The following is a 24,488-nucleotide window of genomic DNA, read 5'->3' on the forward strand; positions in this document are numbered from 1 at the left end:
CAAAAGAGTTTAGCATGCATTATTAAAATTAAGTAAAGAAAAGCAATGATCATTTCAACAAGATTGTGTCAGTAAACAAGAGCAAAAAGATGGAATGGTTAATGAATATGACAATTTGCAATCAAGTGCTCAGTAAGCATGTAGAGTCATAGCCAGATCTCTTGGAATATGGTCAAAACCTCAGGAATGATATTCTACCCTTCAATGTCCCAAGAAGCACTAGCTGCAAGAGGAGGTTGAACAGAACACACACACACACACACACGCAAGATAGCCAGCAAAGATGTATCCAATCCCTTTTTGCAATGCTCACTCCATTTCTCAGTTTCTTGTACAGCTTTAGAATATTCTACAATCTTCATTTTCAGTAACAAACAGACATATAAAGTATGATGTTCAGAATTAGAGAATCTTTCTCACCTGGCTTTGAGAGTGGCATGGGGGGAGGAAAGAATCTTCGGGATGGCTGTGGAGGACTGTAGAGAAATGAAAACAGTTACCAATATATAGGTAGTTAAGCATAAAAATACACACACACACACACCCCTAAAAGACATTTTCCATCTATTTCTATCTCAAAAAAGAGCCTCACAATTCCAAGAATACAGGTAAATATCACCTGTCAGAAAAAGCACAGAGGATCAAATGCATTCAGCATTACATGAAAATTTATCCCAGGTCTCAGAATACTTGTCAGACTAACCTAAATCCTCTTTCTATTCTAATATAATTAATCATAGCTGTCAATAAAAGAAAGATTTATTTATAGTTTCCAACTGCTCTATTCCATTCTACACTGAAAACTTAAGTAGGTAGCAGGCAGTTCCCCAAAATAGCCTAAGGAAAAGCAACAAGTCCCAGCTGATACATCCTCTTAAAACCAGCACATGCTTCCTCTTTGCAGCTGCTGCCTTCAGTAAGGGGGCTAATCAGACCCAGTAATCCAGAAAACAGACTCTTCCTTTAAGCCATGAATAAGTGGACTAGGGATCCTTTCCCTAATTCAAATTAATGAATGCCAAGATGGTGGTAGTACTTTCACAAGATATTACACATGGAGAGCCCTTTGTTTTCCCCTAATCTCTTCTCTTTGCTTTGTCATCCTATCTCCATGCTAGCAACAGGGTATTAGGACTTGCCAGAACAAGCAGGGATCACCGCTAAGGTCCTGTGCACAATATTCTACAACCATAGTGTTCATAGGGTGGATGCAGTTGTATTAGCAAAGCAGCTTTTCATGTTTAAGATGGTAAAACAATCCCATTGTCCATTAACAAAACATGCTAGATGGTGTAAATAGGCCTCTACCAGCATGCTTATACCAGTTAGGGATTCTGCTTGTTAGACTGTGGCTATATAATTTCAGGAAGATGAAAAATACTGCCTGAACTGCAGAGCTGATTCAAGTCTGATCACAAACAGCCTTTATGCCAGAACAGTGAACAATACCTGTTGAGATCCTGTCCTTGCAGGTGGAGAGGATGCTGCTGATAATGCCCAAAAACTTCAAACACAATAGGCTTCGTTTTGATATACTCCACAAATGATTCTGTCACTTCCACAGCAATCTATTACCCAAAGTAAGGGTGGAAAAAAAAAAGGAGATATATGAAAAGGAAATTCTAAAAATGTGGAGTTCGGGGTTCCACACCATCTAGATCAACTCACATAAAAGTATTTGCATTCCTTTTTATTTTAGTCATTAATTTGACTCTATACTGAAGGAGAAAAAGAAAGCCTCAAGACAAGCATTTCAACTAGAAACTACCTGTAACAAGAAGATTACATAATTCATAAAAGTAGATATTTTCAGTTCACTTGAGAGCCTCAACACTGCTACTCAAATACAATTTTATTTTCTAAATGCTAGGCTGCTTTCATTGAACATCCCAAGAAGTGGAATGGAAACAAGGAATTCAAAAGCAGGAAGCAGAGGTTGAACAGAAGAGTGAAATCTTCCGCACAAAAGCATTCTTTGTTTTGTTCCCTACTGGGGATTACATCATCCATCTGATCATTCTTCCTGTTGTCTATTCTTGATAATCCCTTCCCTCTTTCCTACCTACCTCTTATGAAGTTCATAGAAAGGATAAATACAACTCCCCAGTGATAAAACAGTCACTTAATATACATCTGAAGTTTTACTTACATTCTGAACATGGTAAAACCCAAGGGGAGTCCCTCGACCATTGTTTTTGAGGGGTTCAGTTGAGAAAGCTTCATCATGTCGATGTAAAAAGCTTTTAAAAAGAAGTCAGCAGGACAATTTACTGGAGAACACTGTGCATATGGCAAAAAAAAAACACTTATTTTTTGTGCTGGTAGCTCTACATGAAACTGAGTGATGGCCTGAAGCTAGAAATATTCTGGTATTTGGGACTATTTCTATGTCTGTTTCATATCTGTATTACTCAATTTTCATTCTAATTCTTAAGAAGCTAAACAGAACAATACCATCACTTGAGAGCTACTGATTCATCCAACAGTCATATAGCTTTTATTACAGCTGGTCATATGCATAATCTAATACTGAATAGTCAACATTAAAAGCTTTTACAAACAAAAGTTTAAGATATCTACAACTAGAGTCACTAGAAGAGTCCACTCTGATTCTTAATTCCTTTCTGCAAAATTTTATTTCTAAACACCACGTTAACACAAAGCAGGTACTGATCATAACAGGAATTCCAGTGACTGACAAGATGTTTTTCCTCTGCTGTACTACACCATAATGGTTTGAAAAACTGTCAGATCCTCCATTTCTCACTACTATTTGCTCTCCCATTAAACCATTCTCACTACTAATTGCTCTCCCATTAAACCATTCACTGCCTAATGAAAACAAGGATAAATTCTTACTTGAACTGGCAGAAAATATCTGCATATTCAGGAAGGATGCCACTGGCTTGTAGCACTGTCACACGGAAGGTAAAAACGCTACCCAGTTTCAAATGATCACCAATTTCCTCAGTGAATCCTTCTATAGCCATCTTTCCATCCAGCAGAGTGGCTGACTTCAGGTCTTAAAGAGACACAAACAGCCCATATGAAATCACTAGTTTTTTGTTTTGTTTTGTTTAATATTCCTCAGGCAACAGGAATCACATTATCTGTTCTTTTTGAACACACGTTAGTTTTTGATTATCAAAAACTCCAGGCATCTGGGAACAGTCTTTCTGTATAGTTCTTCATATAAAGGAACTTCAGCATTTATCATATCCAACCCATAGGTAACACCTCTCCATCTATATAATATTCTTGAAGGACTCAAAATCCCTTTTTAAAACTGGCAAAGTATCTCAAGTTTCCTTTACATTTTCCAAAGCACTCCATCCTTCTTACTCACCTACGTCATTCATTCTGTTGATCTCCTCTGGAGGAGTGATGACCTCCGAATTCTGACCCTGCCCTTCCACAATTCTTAATTCTTCCAATGACAGTCCAGACCGAGTCATTGCAACTGAAGAAAAATCATTCTGAAAAATTAAGCAATACTGCATGTGACAGACTCTCGCAGTTACTAGTTTTCCTGCCCTCTTCCTATCCCATATTACTTATTCTTTATTTAGAAACACACACTACTCCTCTCAAAGAAACCTAATTCAATTTTAATGTTTCCTACCTTATTAAAATATTCATTGTCAAATGAAATTTTAGCTGTGCCAGACTGTCGAATACCAGATCCATAATCCGGGGCTTCTTCATCAGCTAAAAAAAAAACAAACCAGAAAAAAAAAAAAAAGTTTACAGGAAGGAGAGGAAACACCCTCAAAGTTACCTAATTGAAAATTCTGACTAGAGTGGAAACCACTCCCTACAATCAAGGAAGTCTGATTCCAGTTATACAACAGCAGATTATAACAAGCGTTGGAAAAGTCTTAGCAGGAAACTATCCACCATAAACTGTTGGGTGTGGGTTAGTACATACTGTAAGTTTGCAAGGATCTTCCATGATCTATCCATCCGTCCTGTCCCTCTTGGTGGAAGGTACCAATAAGGAGGCTTGGTTAACTGCTAGCCACTCTCTCACAGTAAATGCATGCTTGCCAGAGAAATCCCACGATTCAGAATTTAAAATTTTCCATAGGGACCAAATAAAGTCACAGACCTTTTTCAAGAGATGTCCCCAGATCAATTTCTAACAGCCATAGTTTTTTCTTTCACATCATTCATCTATTTGGATTTCAACACCAAGCAGAGCAAATTGGACTAGAAATAAAACTTTTGTGTATGTTGAAAATAGATTTTGTTTCATCTTCTGTGTAAGAAACACTTTGGCAGGGACTAAGAGTCCCTGATACATTTCCATGGAGAGTGAAACTTCTAGGGTTACCCTGCCAAAACAGTAAAGAAATGCTGGCAGTTAGCCACTGCTAGAAAGGGTAGACAAATTATGGGAAATATCTGTGCTCTCATCAGGATGGATGAGACCACCAAGAGCAAAACTCAACCAGTTCACTCCAGAATGGAATATGTTAGTAGCTGACTAGCAGAGTAGAGAGTTAGGCTCTGACACACATACAGTGGCAGTTCAAAACTGGACAAAGAAGTTATTCCCGCATATCTACCCTGCTCTCTTGAAAAGTTCATAGTTCTTGGTGATTAAACAGTATGTGAAGTAGCTTCTAAATTTCTCCACACTTCAGTCAGCCAATGGAAAGGAAAACAGATGCTGATTACTCTTTACTCTTCTGAAAGCCATCAGTTCAGATATTTCTTCACATACCATTCAATCAGAGAATGATGGTGCCTATACTGTGCATTACTCAGAAGGAGAGTTTGAAAAGAATAAACATTTGATATTGTAACTTTTTTACAAGTCACCTGAACTATCAAACTTGCATATACAGTGTGCTAGAAACAGAACCTTTACTTTGTTTTTAGTTTTTAAGACTTACTAGTATTAGTTTGCCTTTTCATCATCTTAAGTAGCCTTAGCTGCCAAGTACCATCTTCAGTGGTCAATATTGTAATTTCCAAAATCTGACCACTGTCATTATTTCAAGATTTATCCACATTTGGTCCACATACTTTACACCAATGAAAGAGACTTTCAAAAGTAAGTTAATAAAGAAGAGCAAGTGTTCTAGAACTTTGCAACGTTAAAATTACTCATATTTGAGGGGAAGAGAGGATGCTTGTAAAGTTCTGTTGCTGTTGTTTTTAAGGCTGCAGCTGTTCATGGCATACCAAAGAGTTGCAATATAAAGGTCACTGGGCATCTCACCTGCTATAGCTTGTACTGCTACCCGCAGAAATCCTCGTACTTCTCCTTTCTCACTAACAACAGCTACTCTGTGAATAAGAGGCACTGGGTACAGTAGATTGCTCAGGTACACAAATGCTCTGGTAATAGGAAAGAAAATAAAACCAACATTAGGCCATCATCTGCAAAACCAGACTGCAGTATTTTGCTGGCTAATGGGACAAAGTCTTCAGGCTACTTTACTTCATCTGTTAGACCTGCACTGTGCTCACGTTGCCCACAAAGGGCTCTTCAGCAGTGTCAAGGCTAACTAAGGAAGACAAAACACACTAAATCAGGGTACACTGGAGACACAGACTCTATATTAGTGAGTTATAAAGCATATGAAAATAACATTTAAGACGATGGATTTATAAAAGATAACTTTAGATGCACTACAGTTGTGAACAGAGTTGTTAACAAGATAGCAGAACTCTACTAAGGTGAGTGTAAGGTATTAAGTTTGCCATCCTATCATCATAGTTTCAAGTGACAAATTACAAGGGAATTGATCTTCTGTGTTCACATAGCCTCAAATATTTTACTGAATAATAAAAAAAAAAAACCTTTTCGAAACAGATTTTCAGTTGAATATTTTCTCTCCTCCATATACATTTGATAACACTGTACACAGAGTAGTCAAAAATCCCCAATGAACTGTAAGTCATCCTTTGGATTTCTTGAAAGATTCACTGAGCATATGGATAGAATTACAATAGTCTTCATATCTAAATATTTTTATAAGTATTATATTTACTTATTAAAAAAAAAAAAAAAAAAAACACTATTCTAGAAAAACCATAGCGAAATTACCATTTACAACAGGAAAAGCAGCATTTAAGGCCAGTGCCAGAAGATCCTGCCATATACTTTTAAAATTGTATATAGCTATACACAGGGGCTATTTTGGAACAGAAAGTTAACAAGTTCTATTGTATATGTATATTTTAATTATAAATTAGACTAATGTTATGAAATTATTTTAAATTTCTGCAATGACTTTTAACAGTTCTTGAAATACCACATTTCAGCATGGATTAGCTTGAACAGAGCTTTAAATGCGCAGAAGCCTAACAGGTAAGGTCAGAGATAGCTCTTGACAAGGGGGGGAAAAGAAAAGGCTTGATTTAGATGAGTTGTTTCAGAATTCAGAAGAATGCTGAGATGCATAGAAACCTAAATGATAGTTTTACTAGTCACTAAATTAAGAGCAACTAATCAACTAAGTATGTGATTTTTAAGAATTTACGAAAATCAAATTCTACAGAAATATTGGTCATTTGTTTTAACTGGATTTGCTCCTCACAATTCTTTTTATTGGTCTTTATTAAGTAGACTTAATTCCTCAAATCTGTAATTTTTATTGTTAAATATTCATAGGGTAAGTCCTGCATGACAAAACAGGGCAGAGAGAGATAAAACTTGTTTGCTGCCTCTGTTTGGTGCTGTACAGCTTGCACAGTAAACACAACAAGATTGATCTGGACTCAATTCCTTGCAAAAAATAGGCAAGAACCAAAGTTAGAAAAAGCAAGTTCCTCCTTGGGTTCGCATGTCTGTTCCCACATGAATAAATAATCTTGAAATGACAAGGTAGTCAACTAGGGGTCAACAGTGAACCAAAGAAATGAAAATAATTCTACTAAAAAACAAAGTGGTGACAAAATGCAATAGAAAAGAGAACGATTAATAAAGCTAAAAAAAAACCAAAATATGAACAAAACCATACAACAGAAAACAGCAACTTAACATTGGTCTAAGATTAGGATCTAATTCCTTTTCAGTCTGCTCCAAAGTGAGGCAAACACTAGTAAATCAGAGAAGCACAGTCAGGGAGAAGATGTTAAATTTAAAGTAACAAAATAGGAAGGGCTTTTTGTTTATTGGTTTTAATTTTCAGGGTTGAAACGTCAGGTAGTGTTCATTTGAAAAAGAACCCACTATACCAAAAAAAATCAACCCTCTCCACTAACAAACTGGAACCATTCACTTGGACTGGACCAAGGATGGAGTTCAGGAAGGTATGCAGTTATATGCTTATCAGGAAAAACATATGCAGTTCAAAGGCCACATTTTAGACCATGGGAAAACAGACATTTTTCCCCAACAGAAAGGGATCTAAATAGCCTTGTATCAGTATGTACACAATAAAAGACAGTTTCACTAATACGGGCAGCGATTACAGAAGCCTTCCTCCTTCAAAGCCAAACTACTAGAAAATAAAAACATTAGCTACATGGAAGATTTAATGTGCATGGTCAAAGTTTTGAAGTCGCTATCCAACACATGACAGCAAAAAACATTCAGCTTTACTAGCAATTGCAATTTAGTCAGCAATTGTAATTTTGTCAGTAATACGACAATCTCAAAGAAAAACATTTCTTATCTTCCTTCAGTTCCTTCCATGCAGTTATCAAACTCACTGCAATCATTTTAACTTAGAGAAAGAAAATCACATAATGCAAGAAGTCTTAAGCTTCCGTTTGATGAAGAAAATGTTGGATAGCTTCTGTAGAATGGAGAGCAATAACACATTTGCCGTACAGAGAAAAGAGCTGTTTTATGCAGCAATATTGCCTTCCAGTGCCATTCCAGCTACTTCATGATAAGACAATACCAAGTTAGGAGTGGATGAAAGATTAAGGTTATCCTCCTCCTCTTCCCACACCCGGGAAGATTGTTCCACTCTCCAAACACCCCATATATATGTGTTCCCCTGCACCTTAGCCCAGCAGACTGAAAGAGGGGGAGCTGTATTAGCAGAAAGATTGGTGAGGTAAAATGGCATACTCACAACAAAACTAGAAATGAAATTTAACAAACAATTTTTTTAAATCAAAACAAAAACAAGAAAACTCAGAATGATGACAAATTTTTTTAAACGAACACATCAATTCAAAATAATAAAAAAAAATCATAACCCTCTCCCACCTCCCTTAAAAAATAGCAAATACTTGATATGGCACACCATTAAATAGAATCAGAATTAAAGACATCCCAGCATGCCAGAGATGGCTAAAGGGACCAGCTCTTTTTCTTTTCCTTAGTTATAGTTCAAATAAAAGGCAGACAAAGTACAGGAAAATAATACTCTGATGCCCAAGGAATTTGATAACTATATGATCAATCTTTCCTCCTCATCCTTTCTTTTGCAACTTGACTCATCACTGCTAATGACAGAGAAAATTATCCTCTTTGTTGCACACATTCCACATATACTTCCAACATACAAAGTAGCATACAGTTAACTGAAAATATTAGAGTTTTGGGTTTATTATGAATTGAACACTACCTATCTAGATGGACATATCTTCTGACAGCTAAGTCACACTTTTCAAAAGTAGAATTTTCATGCTGGGAGATACTGAGCAATGAAAATGGTTTGTACTTGACAGTGATAAAAAACACTAACAGTAATCTGCTGGCAGAATCAGCACAGAAAAACATATTGAACTTGACCTACAAATAAGAGTGATTCAGCTGCCATTCATAAAGAATACAAACTATACACTCATTTCATTCATCAATGCAACCTACAACTCAAGTAGAGTTCCTCAGCACATGCAGTTTATGTGATTTCAGGCTAGTTTTACTACTGCAACCTTTTAAGTCTCTATATAGATACAGAGCTCAGTATTTTTTCTAATATATCAGTAAAGAAAGTATGTTATGTAATTGCTAGGAAGCACGACTGTTTTCTTTAAACGCTGCATTTGCCCCAGTCATGTAGTACTTCCTGAAGAATCTGAGTAATAGAACTGTGAAATCAAGATGAATAGTTCATTTTTTTTTCCAAGTACAGTCACAGTAGTAAAAAACACCAACTATGCCAGCACTGTTACAAAAACAGTTCTAGCCATTACAGTTAGTGCACACATGCTAAAACTGGCTGACAACCACACCAAGTGAGTTAAATGGCTTCCATGGGTCAGATTAACCTGAAAGAACTTAAATTAAAAAAAAACATTACTAGATATTGCATATAAGGGCACAAAGCCTCAGATATCAAAGACAACTATTTTAGTTCCTTGCATCTTTAGGAACTATATATATATATGTATTTTTTTTTTTCAAAGACTAGATCGAGGAAGTTCCAAGTCCATTCACAACTTGTAAATAAGTCCTCTACAGACAAAGAGTGAGGTTAGGCAATACAGCTGAATGAATCTAACAGGATTTTTTCTCCACTTTTCCAAAGAACAAACTGTTCCCTTTCTATAAATAGAGTCAAATTTCCTACATTTGACAAAACAGCAAAAGGACCCCACATTCCTGATCAGGAGATCTTCCCTGCTTATAATCTTGGAAAGCACAAGTCCAGCTTTGGTCCCTTCTTATTTGTTCCTCCCTTATATCAACCATGAAGTCTCCCCCACTCCCCTGCCTCTTTCACATGATACCTCTGATGATCACCTGCCTTGCTGATTAAGCAAGTAGAATGGCTTACTGTGTGATCAACCAAAAAATCTGGGGAGAGGAAGCAGAACAGGGGGGGGAACTATATACATTATTACAGTTTCTTGTAATCAGTTACATGTTACTAGCTGTTTGAGTAATACTGAAGCAACAGTGGAAAGTATCACATTCTTCTAACGCAACTTGCTGTCCTTAGTATCTATACCATAGACTGAGGTCAGACAGTGCAGACAGTGTCTTAATCATATCTAGATTGGTAAAATAGGTAATACTCTTAAATATGCAAGGCAAACTTCTTTCAAAAATTTGACGAACATAGCATATGGGGTCAGCACTGATAAAAACAACAGCCAATGAGGTTTAATGATTATCTTCCGCTATGTAATAAATGCTACTAAGACTCATACATAGTCTGAGCAGTCATTCATCTCAAAAAACACATTTTCTTATCCAGAAAGGGTCATTCTTCTTTCTCCCCCTGCTATCTTTTCTCATCAGACACAGACTACATAGATGAGTTTTCCAAAAGTGGATGTATTGGACTAGACTTGAAGAATTTATGCTACATTCTGAGATTCTCTTTCAGAGAAGAAAATTACGTCCTACAAAACTACTTAGGGATCTTGCAATGGCCAAGTAGGGCATTCATATAAATAAGGCTTAAATACTACTATACACAAGGAAAAATACATTTATTCTATGTGACAGTTATCGGAGAAGTATTCACTCATTGATATATTTCTGAAATACATTCACTCATGCAGTCTGATCTAAAGATCACCTTCTCAATTATTACTTAGACTACCAAATCCGTTGACAGTAGAACTTGAAATTTAACATTAAACTACACTCAATCTCTGGCAATTCCAATTTATGTATATGACTTATTGTTTGGCTTGATAGATATTCCATGCAAAACAAGGCAAAGCCATTGCAGTCTAAAGCAAGAGCTGGTCCCTTTTGGCCATTCTCACAATAACCTCACCAACCTTCCCACTAAAATGAACCAAGGGGACCGGTCGTAAAACGGGTCATGCCCATCATTGAAGAGATCCGATCCCTCCTCAGTTCCAGCGTCGGAGCCAGTATCATCCACAAAGGCCTCATCATCAAAGTCCTCCATCTCATCCTGGTGTTCATCAGCCAGTTCAGTGATGTCAGAGTCAGCCGTAGAGAAAGTGGGGGAGGGTGTGCGATCAGCAAGACGCTCATTGACGCAGCCGTGGAAAATGGGGGAGCTAAATATCAGTTAACGGAATACCGATTAACACAGTGAGGGAATAGAAGAATGCTTCATTCAACAGGCAGCTGTTACCATCAGCACAGAGCCCATCTGAACAACAAGCAAACCATCTGTACTGGAATGAAACGTAAGGAAAGTGATTGCTAAGAAAGTCAGATATGAGGTGTTCTTGAACTGAGCAGAAAGCAAATGAAAATGAACACAGCTGATCATACAGATATTGATAGCACATCCATTCAACAGAGCTATAATACTTATTTCTAATACACAATTTTGTAAATGAAAAAACTGTAAAGATGCAGCTGACATCAGCAAATATTAACGAATCCCATCAGACATTCAGTATTTCTGAAGGATATGACCAAACTGAATCACATACACAAGTAAGGCCCTGAGCCACTTTTTCCCTCAGTTTCCAGCACTCTTCATAGTCTCACAGCTCCTCCAGTGACTTTAGATAGAAGTTCGCTAGGCACTTTTTTTAAAAAAAATAAACTTAGAATTTAAAGATCCAGTGGAATTGGATTCTACAAGGTTATACCAGTACTGGCAAAGTTCTGAAAAGTATTTTATCCTCTTTACTACAGTTTAAATCTATCAAAAATCCCCAAAAGACAACACACGCAACTCACTAGTAGCTATACAGTTTACAGTTGCATACAAAGAAAAAGCCCACCCAAGAACTGACAAGAGCCATCTCTGTACAAGGAATTGAGATTATCACTGCATACCTTCCAACAAGCTTGAACCAATGAAATCTATCATAAAAGGGGTCGCTGCCAGTCATTGCGCCTTCACTCTCATCTTGTGTATTCGATGTCATTTCCCCAGCTCTGTCATACATCTCACGCATCAGCTCTAACCTCTGTCTGCATAGAAGAAAATAGGATGGACAAAAACTAATGCAGAGTGAAAAAAAACAGAATATAAAGAAAGATAAACTGAAATCACATCTACCAAATACAGGAGATGAATTTAGGGACAGAATAAAACTTTGTTGAAAAATACACAGAAGAAAGGGAAAATAAAGAACACAGCAGCCTGAATACTGTACTGTACTAATTCTCTGACATGCTAGCAATTCTGGGAAAAATTTTGTAGGTTAAGTCCACAACATACTGAGGCAAGATCACTGCAGAGGAATAAATTAATCTCAGATTAAGTTCAAGCTTATAAAAAAATTCCTCTTTCACATCTTATTTTGGCACATATTTTGCTTACTCCCTACCCCCTCCATCAACAGGTGATGTTGATGATTAATTTCAGGGAGTTTTTGCATTCCACTTCAGAAACATTAGCATTTTCAGTCAAAAGTAAAATGATTCCATTATTTATATTTATTTAACTGAGGTTTAACTGAGGAAAACAGAGGTTTCATACTGCAACATCTTTCTCTTTCACAAGAGATTAGTGAAAAAAGTTCTACAGAGTATTTTGACAGAAGTGAATGGGAAAAACAAACATCTTGTGCATATTTGCAAGACTATGATTGAAACCAATTATTTCAAATTACAGACAATCAGAATTTGGGCAATTTCAGTAGAAGCAGAATCTTCTTTATTTAAGCATTGTATTTTAAATTGCGTCCCATAATGCTAGATTATATAAAGTGAGATGGGGAAAAAAAAAATCTTCCTAATGAAAGGAATTAATGCAGAGAGATGAGCTGTGACATGCCTCACGAGATTAAAGAAAAGTCTAAGTCCATGTTAATAAGGTTAATGTGGAAGCTAGGTGAGATGTTGCAAAACAAATGCACTTGTTTAAAGAATCCAGAAAGCTGGATTATAACATATTGCAGTGTCTCAAAAGTCAGCATTTGGGAAGACACAGAGAGAAACACAAGTAAAACAAGGAGAGGGAATATCAACAAAGCTCCTTTGATATAAGGAAGTTTGTGCTACAAGAATATTCTCATACTTGAGTTTTTCTAATGACCAGTAATGTGTTGCTCCGTTCTTCAGGTCCTGGACTTCCACAGCTACCACTGTCCTAGGGAAAGGCCTATTATCATGAGTCTTCTCCATCTCAGTGGGCAAAAGTTCTGGAGACAGTGGTGAGTAGAGGGTGTCTGTCAGCAGGACAAACTGAAACTGCACCTGAATGAAGAAAAAGAAAACTTACTTTAGTTCAGAGAAGTCAAGAGAGCAGCATTGCAAACACAGGATAGAGACATAACTCAGCTAAAATATGAAACATGTCTGAGTGATCCCTGAGAACAGATTCAGTTTTGTTAAGTCAAATGTTTTTTAGTTTCAATGTCACAGAAAAGTTATTTTGCAGTTGAATAGAAACATCTTGCTCTCATCTCCAAAGCTACTACAGATCAAGGAAACTATAGACCTTTCTTAGCACACACTGCAACAGATTATGTAGAAGCACCTACTTCTCCTCTGTTGGAAAGATGAATGACCACAATAAGCTAAAGATGAAAAGGAAAAAAAACAGGTCTCTGGGGAGATGTGCATGTACCTGTACTTGAAAGAAACATGAAAAAAGTGAAGAACAGGAGAATATATCAGAGATTTGCATGGGATACTCATTCAATCAGGAGTCTCAGTTATAGAGACTCATCATTTTCTGAATCCTTTAAAACTCAAACCAATAAGCAAGAGACATGCAACTAAAGACTACAAATAACTCAGTATTTGAAGCAGAATTACACAGTCAATATCAATGAATCAAAACACTCAAAGAGATATTTTGCTTGGCTTTACCTTCTTCTTTAACTCTACACTGATTGCATTAGCTTCTTTTAGATATACTGCATTTCCCCAGAGCTGGTCCCTCAATGAAGTGAACTGGTGAAATTTCCATTTCCTGAAAGCCCACTGAGCTAGTTCATATTCATGTCGTGTCCAGGGCACTGGAAAGAGCAAAGAAACAATGTCATGAAACACCGTGGCTTCTTCTCTAAATCACCACAGGCAGTATCTAATATGACTGTGACAAATTCTAAACAATTTTTCTGGAAATGGAAAACAAAACAAAAAACTGCATATTTATTATTCAGTGAGAAAAACTAGATTCAGTATTTTACCACTAGCACTGAAAACAAACAAACAAACCAGTTAAAAAGAGCAGACAAAACAAAACAAACGCTACTCCTATTATTTAAGTTAATTAGCAATTATTAAAATCAAATGCTGAAATGCTGGAAAAAAAGCACATATTATGGGAATAATAAAGCTCTTTATATACTGTCCAGAAATGGAGTTATAATCTCACAGCACACACTCTAAGAATTCTTATCAAGGAGGAAAAAAACTTCAAAAACAAAACAAGGGAACAAAGACATTAGTAGCATTTTTGTTTAAAATGCAAACTCTGTTAGAACCAAGAATATGCAGATTCCTTCTGATTCCAGACCATGAAATCAAAGCTTGTGGTTAGACTAATCTGAGTATCAAGTGAATTTGGGGATGCATATCTAATGCTTACATAGGTCTATTCTGTATCTTTATGCTACAGAAATTACAGAATTAGAGGTCATGAAGAATTTCATGGATTTGCAAGGCAAGCTTTCTATCTATTGCGAGAGTCATTATACAGCAACTATTCCTTTAGGCTTTGTTATATCTAAAGTACTTTTAGTTTCAAACTCACCTTCTTCTTCTTCTTCTTCTTCTTCTTCCTCTGTTGTTTCAGCTGCCAAGGATCGTGTCTCTACCTGCTTCTGTAAGGCCTGCAGCTTACTCTCATAGTCCTGTAGAGAGAGAGGAGATATTGTGTAGCAGAAGGACAGACAAAGGTAAGGAGTACAGTAAAGAGACACAAACACATCAGACAATGACAGAGATAAAGAACAGATATATAAAGATGTCTGTATTAACTCTCAGAGGTTACATACCAACATCTATTGTTGTAGTAGAATCTCTCCTTCTTGAAAAACAGAAAGAGAGGACAAGGATGTCCCTAAGAGAGGCCAATATAATCAAGATTATATATATAATTTTAATCATCAGGTATCAATGCTCATGGTATCTAAGATGGAACATTTCAGGTTTTTCCCTAAAGACAGGAAAAAGTAGATTTCTTGGGAATCTACTTTTTTTTTTTTTAAGAGGTAGAAGAGAATCAGAAAGAGCATAAATTTAAAAAATGAAAGATCATTCATCTCAAGCATAAGGACTATGAATGCTACTGATTACAAAATTCATTTCAAGTTTTAGAATAAAGACATTTTGTTTTCAATTAGGTTCTCTTCTTAGTGTGTAAGTATCATTTTTCCCATGTATATTTAATACATCAGAAGATGAAAAAAATCATTTCCAAGATAAAAAGTTTATTTACAGCAGAAACATATTTGCTCTAAACACATTCCATGCCCTAATACATTGAAGAGATCCATGAAGTTCAACTAGGTCTTTTCCTTTTCTGGAGAGAACTTTATGCCCCTGTTCCTCAGGTATATTTATATTTATAAAATACATGAATAAGACACAATCCAAGATACAGGTTCCTCTTGCAGGAAATATTTAAATTCCATTTCCCAGGAGCCACTATTTGAGAAAGTCCACCAGGAAAAGTGTTCAGACATAGCCATAAATTAGAAAGGGAGAAGCACAGATCTTAGCCCTGAGGGAAGGAATTAATTTCTGCAGAAGCTTGCCAGAGTGAACAATTCCTGGGAGGTAACAGTCAATCTGCCCCATAATGCATGTAAAAAAATCTGTGCAGAAACAGGGCCGTAAGTCTTGGGCAGCACTCTTCACTGTAAGATCGTTTTCTTCCTATTCTGCATAATTACTCCTTGAAATAAATACACCCTACAATCTAATAACTCTTTATTTTTTACTAGTAAAACAAATGCTTCCCACCATTTGTTTTTTCTGCACTAGTTACTATTTTTTTGCAGCTACATTTGGAACAAACACAGTCATAGTGCTCCAGGTCCAGGACCTACTGTATGTTATTTTTTAAAGATAATTCTTTTGCATGTATGACACAAATTAAATTGGCCTCTCAGAATTTTTACATAGAAATAGAGGCAGATACGCACCAGCAATTCATTAAAAGTGTTAGAGCTCTTTAAGAGAATTCCTGAAGTCGTTCATGTTGCATTCCAGCCTTTACCTCTTCCACAGTCCCCAAATCCTCAAAGTCTTCTCCAATTCATTTCTTGCAGACAATCTTACGTCAGTCATAAAGGGAAACCTTTACATAGTCCTGTCATGCTATTCAAGCATCCCAGCTAAATTCTCCTGTACCTTTGTTTTCCTACAAGACTTCATAGAGTCACAATGTGATCAGATCAAATTCTAACACAGGTTCAGCCAGAAAGACATTGGGACAGTATTTGGAAAGCAGGTAACTCTGAAGTGTGTTCTTTTAAGTACTGAAATAAGGTTTCGTAGAGGTGGCATTAAAAAAAAAGCTGTGTTCTTAGAACAAAAATATGCTGAAAGTGCAGAATTTCCAGTAAGGCTAAGATCCTTACAGGTCCCCGATACTTAAAAAAGAGAAAACCGAAGTATTGAAGATATAATGCGTTTGCATAAGAGCCACATTAATTTTTTAAATTTCCTTCTGAAATTTTATTTGGCTAAAATGCTTCTTCTTCAGCTATTTCCACTCCATTCTTTCCAAGATGGCTGTATACTAACTGTGTATGAGGACATCCTTCTGTATATCTGTTATGTTTTTTAAATCTTGGCCTAGCAAGAAAAGAATCACAGAAAGATGGTAAATTTCTTTGGATACTCCTCCTGACATTTTTAATGATTCACTAACAAAATTTTTACATAATTTGATAAGGGGGTTTCAGACTCATCAATAGCTCTGGAAAGCCCAAAATGTTCTTATAAAAATCTTTAACACAAAGGCACAATCTTTATTTTTTTCCCCTCCATACATTTAGATAATACTATTACATTTAAAACAAAGACAAGAATTTAGATCTGAAGTGACAGAAGCAAGCTTGTCTTACTTTCAAGGAAAGGCAAAAAATTTGTTTTTCTGCAGTCTGAAAGAGATATTCTGAGGCTGCATTTTGAGTGACAGAATTCCAGGAATGAAGAATATATTGCAGAAAAGCTCGAAGGAAGAAGCATTTGAAGTAATGTTTACATAGAATCTTTCATCAGATTTGTTTGGAGAAGCTGAAAGGCTGCAGTACTTGATACTACAGCAGCATTTAAAAATAACTGGTACTGTTGGTCAGAGGATGAATTTCTGGTTGGCTCATTCAGAAGGGGCACTGGTTGCACTGTACAAGGAAGAGGTGGTTTGCTCTACTGACAGACCAGACAGCTCTCCTAAGCAGCATTTCCAGATCTGATTAGTGATTATACACATATAATTGTTAGTAACATGATAAACAAAGGTGCCTCAACTGCTAGAAAAGGAAAAAATTCATCTGGAAGACATCTTGAACGTCCAGGCCCCAGATTCCCTGGAAGCCACAGCATACTGTTGTACAGCTTGAGACTCAGGATCATTAGCTGCGTGAACATGGATGAAGGGGATGCAATGTTTACTTCGCCCAGGGGGCATGGAAATAGCTAGGGCCATGCTAATCATGGACTTCTAGAAAACAACAACAAAAAAAAGGTACATTCAGGTTGGACCAACAGCTTTGTAAATCAGAACACTGTACCATAATAGCTTAAATTATTATTTAGACCTAGGTGATGTCTAAGAAGGTACTGTAGTGTATGTGGCTGATTCCTGTATATACCCTTGAGCTATGAATAACTTAAAATAACAAACAAAAAAACCCCACACATCACACAATTCTCCATGATTGTAGAAGCTAATCTGTGCAGATCGCTTTTCACATAACTTTATAGCAGAACAATCAGGGCAGACATAAAAGAAACAGCTTGAGGAACAATTCAAGAAAAATTAACTCAGCTAAAATATACTAAACCCATGAGAAAAAAAGAAACACAAGACTACAATCAAGTTTCATTTCCATTTCACTAAGACAAGTCTGACACTTTTCAAGAGTATTTCATAGTTTATTGAAAGAGCACTTGTTACAATACAAACCAGTTCTGCTTTTCACAAGGCAGACACTTGCTCTTCAGACAATCCAAAACTTTTTTTTTTTTTTTTAAACAATAGATCTGAAAATCCCATTTAATTAAAAGGCAGCTCACTGCCTTCTTTACAGTACAAATGGGCACACAGCATAGATTTCTCATTTGGCAGCTCTTGAAGTGGTTCAGAAGGGAAGTATCTGAGTCAATTTTAACATATAAAACTTAGGACAAACAGAGAGGGAGATACCAAAACTATGCTGAACACATTCATACAAATAGCATCCTCTATGGTTGACAGATTACTAAATTCAGACTGCTTGAGAAAGGATGCTGAAGTGAATCAGAGGAGATTTAGTGGCATGCATTCCCCTCCCCCCCAATCCACATGTCCCTAGTGAGTCTTAAAGGATATTTAACAAATCATCACCTAAGCACAGGTGGATGGATACAAGCCAGCTGTCAAAGCACATAGCACATCAGCACTTAGCAATGGCAGTTAAGTTTCCTGGAAAAGCACTCCCATCATGGATGCCATGTTTCCATTAGCCTGAAAGCCTTTTCACACAGCCTTCTATGGAAGCAGCTGTATTAGTGTTCTTTAGCCCCATTAATACAGAATTTAAGATGAGAGCTGTGCATATTTCTGAATACTTAAAGGAGATCCACAAGTTCTCACCCTGTTTCTCTTACAGATGAGGAACTGCATTTTAATTAATATTCGATTCTTGAAGTGAGCAATTTTATAGAGTTCTTTTCTAAAGTTTAATTTCTGTAATATACTCTTAAAAGCCAGGAAGAAGGCTTTAAAAAAACAACAACAAAACCCAAGTACGGTTGTTTCTCTACAGCTGCTCTAAAAAAGTGGGGCAACAGTGATGGATATTAGCTTTTTGTTCATCATCATCCTGACATCTACAGATATATTTTAGAATTTTAAGCTAAAAGGAGTTGGCAAAAACTTTTTGCAGTATAGTACTTAAGCATTAAGTAGCAGGAGTTTTCCATGTCAGGACACACAGTTGCATGGACTTCAAAATTACTGTATGCTCAAATGTGCTGATATTGCACAGGTAATCACAATGCTGCACAAAATACACAGAGGGCATACAAGAAAATGGTTTGGTCTTCTCTCACCATTCACCCCTATGCAGACTAACTGTTCAGCTCAATGATTCTTACAGAGCTGAGAACAACTTCCAGAGTGTGCATTTTCAAAAAGGTCCAAGGCTTTTTGAGGATATGAAAGAGAACTCATTACCCATTTTGCACCAAAGCGAAGTACAACATACTACTAAAACAGAATTCTAAAATAAAGGTAACACCACAACATTATTTGCAGTCCAAAATTCATTTTGCAATGCTGACTCAAGCTCAAAGAAAATACTGCCTGTCTACAGAGCCTTTTTTCCCTTGAAGAACCAAGGAAGTTGAGGTGATGTCTTATTTCCTTTGTTCAAGTAAACCAAAGCATGAAACAAATGCAAATGGCAAAGCCATACTTGGACAAACAAATTAAACTTGCCAAAAAATGGCCCAAATGGTAGGACCAAATGATTCTTTCAGGAAAGTCAGAATTTACTTTGGATCTCCAGTATCAGAGGGCCAGTATGCTATTATCAGTAACATGTGCAGAGACTGCAGTGTTGACACTTGATTAAACAATACAAAAATGGTGCCTGGCTGCCACTTACCTATGAGTTACAACCAGCACCTATACCATGCACAGTTGGGAATGGAAGAAAAAAGGAAGATAGGAAACAAAAATAAGATGAAGGTAAGCTTAAGGCACTTTCTACTCTTCTAAAGCTATGCTGAAACATGCAGAAGTAACAATTACCAGCAGGGCTTGTATTTCATCAAAAATAAGCAACCTCAAGTAAATCAAGGATTTTTGTGCAAAATAGCACAAGTCATTTAACTGTACAAATGCACTGCAAAGTGGACCTATCTCACCAAATCTGGTATAGTAGCCAAGTTTGTTAAAAAAAAAAAAAAAAAAAAAGCATACTCAAATTTAACAGCAAAACAGGTTTTCCTCAAAGCTTTAGATTGGCTTATACTTAAGTCCACAGATTTTTAGAAGGAAGTTCAACTGAAGTTCAGAAACAAAGAAATTGCTTAATTAAAATTGAGACTTTCCAACTGAGACAAACCCTCAAACTTATGAAGGCTATTTCTTTAATCAATTTTTTTTAATGTAATTGGTATGAAACAACCTAAAGTATTTGTTTTATGGCAATCCACTTGCAAGAATAGGCACCTTCAGCTTAAAACAGAAATTAAAAATTGTAATTTGCACTTTGAGAGCGGAAAGAAAAAAAATTAATCTTATTTTCTCCTCAAAGTGATCTTCTCTGTTAAACAAGCCTTGAAACAGTGGTGTAATTCAGGACCAGAGGCACTAACATGAGGTATCATATTAAAATCAAACTGTTCCACCTCTTTCTTTACCCCAACCATTTCAGAGTAGTGATCTATAAATTTTCGTAAGAAAAACTGCTTTAAGAGCATCTCCCAGACTCACAGCCCAAGAAAGCTGAAAAAATAAAATATAAAGAATTAGCTCTTTGAGGCTAACTACACTATTCAGAGTGTCAAAAAAAGCCTACCCCGGTTCCTTTCCATGATCTCTGTATAATAATTAAAAACTATTATACTTAGAAATACAAGAATTATAAAAAGCTTTTTTCCGTAATATTGTTCCAGCTATATGTATATTCCAACATAGAAGTCCATTCAGGCAGGTTTAACTGTCTCAGCAATTTCCTATCAGTAATTATGAACTTATGATGAAGGGCAAAAGACATTTTCTAATCAGAGAGTAGGACTGTTGTGTGACCCAATAGCTCTTCTAAAATTCTGTCTATCTACAAAAAGCCACATATCTTGTCAGCCAACAACTTTTGGTTTATAGATTACTATTAAAAAATTTAGGTTAAGAGTGGAAAACACCATACTGAAAAGCCAGATCAATTTTAAAGTCAGATGGTCAGTTTCCTCATTTCTAAGAAAAAGGTCACAAGAAACATTCAATGCTATAAACTAAATTCCTCTTTTGATTGTCTACATAAAAACACAAGAGGAAGGTAAAACTTTGTAAGTTCCAGACAATATCTTCAGCATTAGAAAAAAAAACTCCAAGAAACAAAAACAATTGGTAAATAAGCTAGCAAGGAACTTCTCCTCTCCACATCCCTCCCTCCAAGTATTCTAGTCTATGAAAAGTTCTTAAAATTTTTCAGAATGTTCTTCCAATCAAGGTTGATAAAACGAACCAGAAGTCACATGCAAACCGAACAGGCTGAAGGGCCAGTACCTTGTATTTGTGTGTCAAATCACTCAAGTTCTACTTGGCCAAACAAAACCCAAGACATGAGCAAAGCCAATCCTGGCTGTTTCTTAATGAAAAGCCAGCATTGTCCCTGCTTCCCTCCTCCCCCAAGCTAGTGCTGACTGACTAATCATACTGTAGTTTCCCTGCCTGCTTTGAGGTTAGGTGCGGAGAATTGGCGCCTCATCCGTGGGGGTGTCACAAACTGGTTATAGTGGTTAAGTCGGTCAGTCTGTTTTGGGTGGAAGTTCGCTGCACTGCCTTCTGCATTGCCTCCATTGTTGTGATTACAGTAAGGCTGGCGGTGCTGGTGGATATGACGCTTCTGCTGGAAAGTCTGCAGGTCTGGGTTCTGCTGCCCACTGTAGGAGTGCAATGATTCAGATGAGCCAGATGTTTGACGCCTCAAACTTTTCTGAGAGCCATTGTTGAGAGAATTGCTTCTCCAGCGCAACTGAGGTGATGGCTGCTGCTGATTGCTAGGCTGTGACTGCGTGTTTAACTGCTGCCTGTTAATTTGGATATTATCTTGATTCCTTTGAGGGCCATAGAGACTCCACAGCTGTTGAGGGTCTTTAGAAGCAGCTCTACTTTCTTTTTCTTTGTTTTCATCTTTTTTCTTATCATCTTCTTTTGGAATTCTAACCTCAATAACTTCATCTTCTGTGATAATTATATGAGTGCCTGGACTCCATGAGTTTCTGTGTTTGGGGTTGCTTTTGAAAGGAAACCGGGGCTTGCGATTTTCAGGTGGGATAAATCGGTGAGGCATATTTTGTCGACGAAGCTGTTTTGCTATTTCCTGCTGCTGCAGATTTTTAAATCGAATCTGTTCTTGCCTCATCCAACGTAATCGCCCACGTCTGAAAGCTGGATCACCTGCCATTAACTGAGAAACACGCTCCTCTTTAGCGAGATCATCGTTCTCGCTTCTCTTTAAATCATCTGTGGGCTTTTTATCTACATCCTCTACACAAGCAGAATTTGGAGACTTAGCATTAGCTACAGTTGACTGAGCTTTCTCTGGAGACCCTATCAGAGGTAAAACCTTCTCCATTTTTAGCATCTTGTTTCTAAGAACTTTTATCTCTTCGTCCTTCATGTTGTTCTGCTTCTTTACTTCTTGCAAAATATCTTCCAGTTTGTCTATATGCACCTTAAGGTCATCCACATCAGTTACTCCTTTACCATTAGCCATAACATCTTCTATTTTCTCATCTCCAACTCCTACTGTGTCCCAAACGTCACGGGCAACAGCTCTCCATGATTCACGCTCGTTTGGATCCTTCTTCCCATACATTGCACAAAGCTCTTTCATTTTAACAATGGCCAAAGCCTCGATCTCCTGTCTAGTGTGCCTGAAATCGTTCAGTGCTACCTCATAGCATATCTCTTTCACAGCCTGAATCTTCAAGTCTGAGATGGTAACCCATTTGGAGTCTTTGCTAAGCCGCCGGCGTTGGGGTATCTGGTACATTTTAATAGGCTCTCGCTTCTTCCCACTGCTGGGGAGACCACACTTTTTTACAATGGTTTGGAGCTTGCTGGGGGGCAGCTTCTCTCTCAGTGAAGTGATCAGTCTCCAACTCTCCTCACACGATCTCTTGTCCGAATCATCCCCACTATCAGAGTCTGCATCCTTTGGAAAAACAAAAATCAAGAAGTGGCCCCAAAATAACCAAAATTAAAATTGTAAGGAAATGGAAAAGCTAAACAAGAAGTAGCAGGCAAAGAAAACTAAATCAAAAAATCAAAACAGAACAAGTGATAAGGAAGTCTCTCAAGACTGAGTGTTAAGACATTAAAATGCATCTTCAAGAGTCACGGAGTGTCAAAATTGGTGCTTTTCACTAAACCAAGATTAACATTATATTTCAGTCTTGTCAACTCAAAAGGAGATAATCTAAAGTCTTCCCTCCCAATCATTTCCAACACCATTAAATAGATCAGCTTTATATAGATCTTTAATTAGATCAAATAAAACCAAGCTCCTGACCAAAAAACAAAACTAAAAAACCCCCACAAGTGTAAATCGCACCTCATGTGCTACAAACACATGCAAATCCCCACCACACACATTTGCCTTGGTTACTGCTGTTGCTTCTTTCAGCAAATCCTCCCCAGGTTGGTGAACACAACAGCCATCATAGAAGATGTCATGAGCAGCCAGAGTAAGTCAGGTTAACACTTGTTAGTAACGTTGCACATAGTTGCAGGGATGCTCAAGTTTAGAATCCGCTTCACTACAACAGCAGCCAGAGAAGTGTTAGACGATAAGAAAAAAAGAAACAGAAGCAGCTGAAAGGTTCAATGTTAAAAGGACTGCAAGTGCCACTATGACAGGTGAAGACAGTGGTTCATATTCCAAGATGTGCTACAAGCTAAAGGGATATCCAGATTCAGAGTTTCAAAGGTTTTTTTTTTCCTCCATTTTGCCACCTTGCTGTTTAGTTTAAAAAACAAAACAATCTTGACTGTCCGAAGAATGAGTATCAGAAGAATGTAGCAGTAATGACCTTTTTATTGTTTTAATATGAATTCTCTATTTGATATCCTTGATTTCTCCTCTTCTCAAACCCTAGAGCCTGGAGCTTCCACACACTTGCTAAGAGTTATGCTTGTTTTGCTTCTTCATTAAAAGTTTTCCATCTTTTGCTAAATCACTTTTATTGAGCAGTGCTTCAGGTTTCCATATGCTAGGAATGTTTGGTTCAGGGATACTGCCACTGAAAGTTAAGTATATACATTATTGCCTACTGCAACCAGAAATGAAAGTTAATAATCCTTTTTAAAAAGTAGTCTAACTTAAGACATCTCTTTAACAAACAAGTCCTATGTATTAATGTGATCCACTAGAACCCATAAAATCTTCAATAATTCGTAAGTAAACCTCTAATCAACTTCTAACGTTTGTATTTTTCACAGGAAAAAATTATAATACGTAATCAGGAACAACAGTCAATTACTCTAAAAATCAAAAGAAATCCATGTCATTGGCTCTGAACTGCAGGTTACTAAAGCTAACTTAAAACTTTGTGTAAGAGACCACAAAGAGTAGGGTGTACAGTATAGTCTATATTGGAAACAATGAAAGGGAAGAAAAAAAGTTGTTCTACCCTATAGTCAACAAGCTCTATAGCACAAGATTCATGTTATCTGAGCTTCTTGTGACTTTATGTACATATTATGACCCTATGTATGACCTTTAATAGTGAAGATTAGCACAAGAGAATCAACTTCTCTTAATTTAGGCCAAAATACAAGCAA

At 36.9% G+C, this 24,488-nt stretch overlaps 1 protein-coding gene across 11 annotated transcripts in view; it reads right to left on the reverse strand.

Moving 5' to 3' along the window:
• KIF1B (kinesin family member 1B) overlaps positions 1-24,488 on the reverse strand; it is a 95,093-nt gene that overhangs the window by 22,076 nt on the left and 48,529 nt on the right. For 6 of the 11 annotated variants that reach the window (XM_062593677.1, XM_062593674.1, XM_062593675.1 and 3 more), the window contains 12 exons: positions 14,511-14,610; positions 13,622-13,770; positions 12,825-13,003; positions 11,636-11,773; positions 10,651-10,899; positions 5,228-5,346; positions 3,623-3,708; positions 3,347-3,476; positions 2,860-3,022; positions 2,150-2,240; positions 1,450-1,568; positions 421-476 (listed from right to left, as the gene is read on the reverse strand). In XM_062593677.1, coding sequence (XP_062449661.1) covers positions 421-476; positions 1,450-1,568; positions 2,150-2,240; positions 2,860-3,022; positions 3,347-3,476; positions 3,623-3,708; positions 5,228-5,346; positions 10,651-10,899; positions 11,636-11,773; positions 12,825-13,003; positions 13,622-13,770; positions 14,511-14,610 — 1,579 coding nt within the window. Of the gene's footprint in view, positions 1-420; positions 477-1,449; positions 1,569-2,149; positions 2,241-2,859; positions 3,023-3,346; positions 3,477-3,622; positions 3,709-5,227; positions 5,347-10,650; positions 10,900-11,635; positions 11,774-12,824; positions 13,004-13,621; positions 13,771-14,510; positions 14,611-17,845; positions 22,861-24,488 lie in introns of those variants that run through there. The other 5 variants (XM_062593680.1, XM_062593679.1, XM_062593678.1 and 2 more) reach the window with 3 other exon arrangements.

This window comes from Rhea pennata, chromosome 22 (assembly GCF_028389875.1).
Source record: "Rhea pennata isolate bPtePen1 chromosome 22, bPtePen1.pri, whole genome shotgun sequence".
Classification (NCBI taxonomy): domain Eukaryota; kingdom Metazoa; phylum Chordata; class Aves; order Rheiformes; family Rheidae; genus Rhea; species Rhea pennata.